Below are 4,267 nucleotides of genomic sequence, written 5' to 3'. Positions count from 1 at the left end.
AAAAAAAAAAAAAAAAAAAAAAGGATAAAGAGGGCCCAGGGGAGGGGCAGAGTGGTGCAGGAGGCTGCTCACACCTGGGCTCCCCTCTGTCTTTGCCTAGGGTGCCGTGGGGAGTGGTGATGTTGTACTAAGGCAGGGCCAGACAAAGAGGTCTCAGAGTGCAGGGCAGAGGACAAAGAAGGACAGCAAGCCCCGGGGGCAGACCAAGAAAGGACGCTCCACTGAGAAGTGAGCAGCAGGGACGGGGCTGGGAGGGAAGCTGGAGGCCAGGAGGACCCTGACCCTGACCCCTGCCCTCTTCCTCTTTAGTCCCTTCCCCCGTCCTTCTCGGGAACCCTCCTTCCCGTTCCAGTGGGCCTGGGAGAGCCTCATCACAGAGGGCCAGGCTCTGCTTCAGCCAAGCTCCCCTGAGGCCCCCGGCCATCAGGCCCCAGCCCCGCTCCCAGTGGTCCCCCAGCTCAAGTCCAGGTGCAAGTCCAGCGTCAGCCTCTCAGAAGCTCTGGAGAGGAGACAGCAGCTGGGGGCCTGTGGCGGTACGCCCCTCTCACCCAGCAAAGGGGAGAGTCAAGGGCTGGAGCCATCCAGCGGGTGCAGCTCCCCGCTGCCAGGTAAGAGGTCAGGATCGGGATCAGAGTCCAGAGAGGCTTCTGAGCCGGAAGGCGGGGGTGCTGAAGAAGCGGAGCGGGGTCTGAGCCCCGGGGAGCGGCCTCAGCTGCCCGCCGGACAGACGCTGTCGGAGGAGCGCTTCTTAGAGGCGACTGTGGATGCGGAGGAGAGGGAGCACAGTGCCTCTCACAGCAGAAAGAGCTGTTCTCGGAAAAAGGGGCCGAATTCGGGCGAGGAGGCCTTAGGAAAGGAGGCGCTGCAGGCGCGAAGCTCCAGCTCCCACACCCTCCGAGGGCCGCAGAGGGGCAAGTCTAGGGCCCAGGAGGTGGAGGGACCCTGGGACCTGGAGAAGCTGCGGCAGCAGTTACAGCAAGAGTGCTGTGGTGAGCACAGCCGCGGCCCGGGCGTTCGCTGTGGCCTGGGCTGAGCTGGGCTCGGTGGTGCTGGGGGAGGCTCCCCAGTGGCCTGGGTGGGTGGGAGGCTTTCCCTGACTTGCTCCCACTGTGGACAGACCCTCAAAAGCAAACCTGGAAGGCACTGCGGCAGTCTGCTGTGCAGACCTCCAACGGCAGAGGGAAGGCCCGTGCCTGGGGAGATGATGAAACTTTCTTGTCGGCCAACTTTCCTAATCGCACCTTCCACAAACGACACCAAGCCACTAGGTAAGGCGGGAAAACAGGAGGGCAGGAGCCAAGGATGAGAAATGCAGATGGAGCCAGTTCACCAAAAGACAGTCACTTGTCCAGTTCACCAAAAGACAGAGTCACTTGTCCATTCATTCACTCCTTTCTTGATCTATTCATCAATTTTTCTGATTAACCAATCATCTGTTAACCCTTCTATCCATTCACTCACCCATCTACTCACCCATCTACCCACCCATTCACCCATCCATCCATAACCCACCTACCCACCCATCTGTCTGTCCATCCGTCCGTCTATCCATCCATCCATCCATCCATCTCTCCCTCTATCTTTTGATAACATCCATTCAACAACCTATCTGTCTCTGCCTACTTGGCCAACTATCTTTTGACACAAACTACTTTCCATTCATTTTCTATCTTCTATTTATCCATTAACTGTTAATCAAGTGGTTTATCCAACATATATTGAAGAGATTATCCTTTCCCCATTGTGTTCTTTGTCAAAAATCACTTGGCCATAAATGCATGAAATTATTTCTGGGCTCTGTATTCTGTTGTTTTAGCTGCTACAGCTTTGTAGTATATTTTGAAATCAGATAAGATTGGTTTGGTTCAATTGGGCAAGGTGCTGCACACCATAATCCCAACTTTCTTGGAGGCTGAGGCAGGAAGATCATAAATTCACTAGTGACCTTAATAAGATCCTATATCAAATTTAAAAATATTAGGGGGAGCTGGAGATATGGTTCAGTGCAAAGGCCCTGGGGATAATCCACAATCCCTATTGCAAAAAAAAAAAAAAAAAAAAAAAAAAAGAGAGTGTGCTTTAGCTCTTTGGGTTTTTGTGGTTCCACATGAAAGTTAGAATTGTTATTCTTTCTGTAAAAATGTCATTAGGATTTTGATAAATACATTAAATCTGATTGTTTAGGTGTAGTATGGCCCACCCCTTACTCCTTGCAGTACTAGAGATTGAACCCAGGGCCTTTGCACTAAGCTACATCCCCAGTTCTTTTTATTTTGAGATAAAATTTCTCTCTTAAGTTGCTAAATTGCCCAGACTGGGCTTGAACTTGTAATTGTCCTGTTGCAGCGTCAGCCTACTGGGAGTATAGTCCTGTGCCATCAAATCTGACTTGTGCCTTATCATTTATTTGTTGTTTTAGTTTTTTTTTTTTTTTAGATAGGGTCTCACTAAGTCACTAAATTGCCCAGGTTGGGCTTGAATTTGGCAATATTTCTGCCTCAGCCTCTAGGAGTGCTGGAGTTACAGCCACACACCACCATACCACCTAGACTTTTTTCTTTGGTACCGAGAATTGAACTCAGGGCCTCATTCTTGCCAGGCACTGAGCTACATCCCTGGCCCCCTAGACTTTTAACAGTATGTATTAATTTTCACATAGCACTCTGAACTTCTTACCCTGTCACCTTTTACGGGAAATCCTATTTCTTGGTGCCCTTGTGCCAAAGACTCCAACACAATGATCCTCAGTAAATGTACACAGCAATGACTGTGTCTGTTCCCCTCGCCTTTCCTGAAGTGCTGGGGATTGAGCCTAAACCCTCACTCATACTAGGCAAGCACTCTACTGCCGAGCTACCGCCCCAGGCTTTTAAAATCATTTTTTATTTTTAAAACAGGGTCCCACTAAGTTGCCCAGGCTGGCCTTGAATTTGTCATCCTCCTGTCTTAGCCTCCTGAATAGCCAGGATTATAGACATGCACCACCATACCAGGCTTTTCTTTCTTTGTATATTTGGCCATGTTTTTATAGGGCCATCATTCAATTATGTATGAATTCATAAAATATTGAGCTTATATATATTAAAGGTTCAGTTTTAGGTGCTGGAGATTCTGTGGCCATGTACAGGACAAGGGACCCTGGTCTCATGAGGATTACATTCTACTTGGGAAGAAGGGCAATTAATAAAGAAATGATACTGAGTGTGATGGTACATGCCTACCATCCCAGCACAATGGAGGCTGAGGCAGGAACATTGCCATGAGTCCTAGGCCAGCCTGATTCTGTATAGTAAGACTTTGTCTCAAAAACAAAGAAAAGAACAAAATAGCTAGTGATGGGAGATAGCTAGGAAGTAGATGGGGTGGTCAGGGAAAGTCTGCCTAGGACAGAGCTATTTAATACATACCTGATTGATAAGAAGCATCTGGCCATGAGATCTAGAGAAGAGCATTCCAGATCTGTCTAGCTGCTATCTGTTCAGCCATCCTCACCTTTAATCCATCTATCCTTCCATTTATTGGTCTCTTCAGCACTTTCTTGTTCCCATCCATTCATCCCTCAGTCTGTCCATCTGTCCAGCTGGGCCTCAAACTGTTAGGCATTAACCTGGCTCCTACCCAATAAGGAACTCAGAAAGAAGAGCAAGATTGGGTGCACACCCTCAGGGAGAGCTGCTTTGTAAGGGAAATCCCCCAAGAGCCCCTCTCGGGCTCCTGTACCCCCTGCCTGGTAGCTTGCCCTTCTTTGGGTCCCTGTTTCCCGGTCTTCTCCCCTCCTTCTCACTACCAGGAGCCTGCTGCAGGCCTGGGAGCGGCAGCAGCAGGAGGATCTGCAGCAGGCTGAGCTGCGCAAGGCCCGCGAGCAGCGCATTCAGCAGCAGGTGACCCGCTGCCTGGCTGCCTACATGCCCCGAAGGAGCCAGGGGTCCTGGGCCACCCAGCGCAAGCTGGAGGAGCTGAGGTAGGAGTGCCAGGCTGTGCAGGGCCGAATGGGGAGAGTCAAAGAGGCTGGGCTGGGCACTGGTCTGTAGGACCCTAGGGCAAGCCAGCCAGGCCACTCAGTCACATTTACAGATGAAGATGCCCATTGAGAAGGACTGATCTAAGGTCATCCAGTTAATAACGTTCTTTCCGCTGATGAAGTTCAAGGTCAAAACATTCTGCACTTGTTATCACTTTCAAAACTTGCTTTTCTGATTTCCAATGCCAGACATGTTTATTATAACATTTGAATATTACAAAAATAATAATGTAAATTGGGGATGGT

General features: G+C 49.8%; 1 protein-coding gene across 1 annotated transcript in view; it reads left to right on the top strand.

Moving 5' to 3' along the window:
* Tsga10ip (testis specific, 10 interacting protein) overlaps positions 1–4,267 on the top strand; it is a 17,073-nt gene that overhangs the window by 1,964 nt on the left and 10,842 nt on the right. The window contains exons 2-5 of the mRNA XM_005384439.1: positions 101–228; positions 310–989; positions 1,118–1,268; positions 3,791–3,961. Of these exons, the coding sequence (XP_005384496.1) occupies positions 101–228; positions 310–989; positions 1,118–1,268; positions 3,791–3,961 (1,130 nt within the window). The remainder of the gene's footprint in view (positions 1–100; positions 229–309; positions 990–1,117; positions 1,269–3,790; positions 3,962–4,267) is intronic.

This window comes from Chinchilla lanigera, unplaced genomic scaffold (genome assembly GCF_000276665.1).
Source record: "Chinchilla lanigera isolate Chin_1 unplaced genomic scaffold, ChiLan1.0 scaffold00021, whole genome shotgun sequence".
NCBI lineage: Eukaryota > Metazoa > Chordata > Mammalia > Rodentia > Chinchillidae > Chinchilla > Chinchilla lanigera.
Note: the sequence above shows the minus strand (reverse complement) of the source record. Positions and strands in the feature narration are given on the sequence as shown.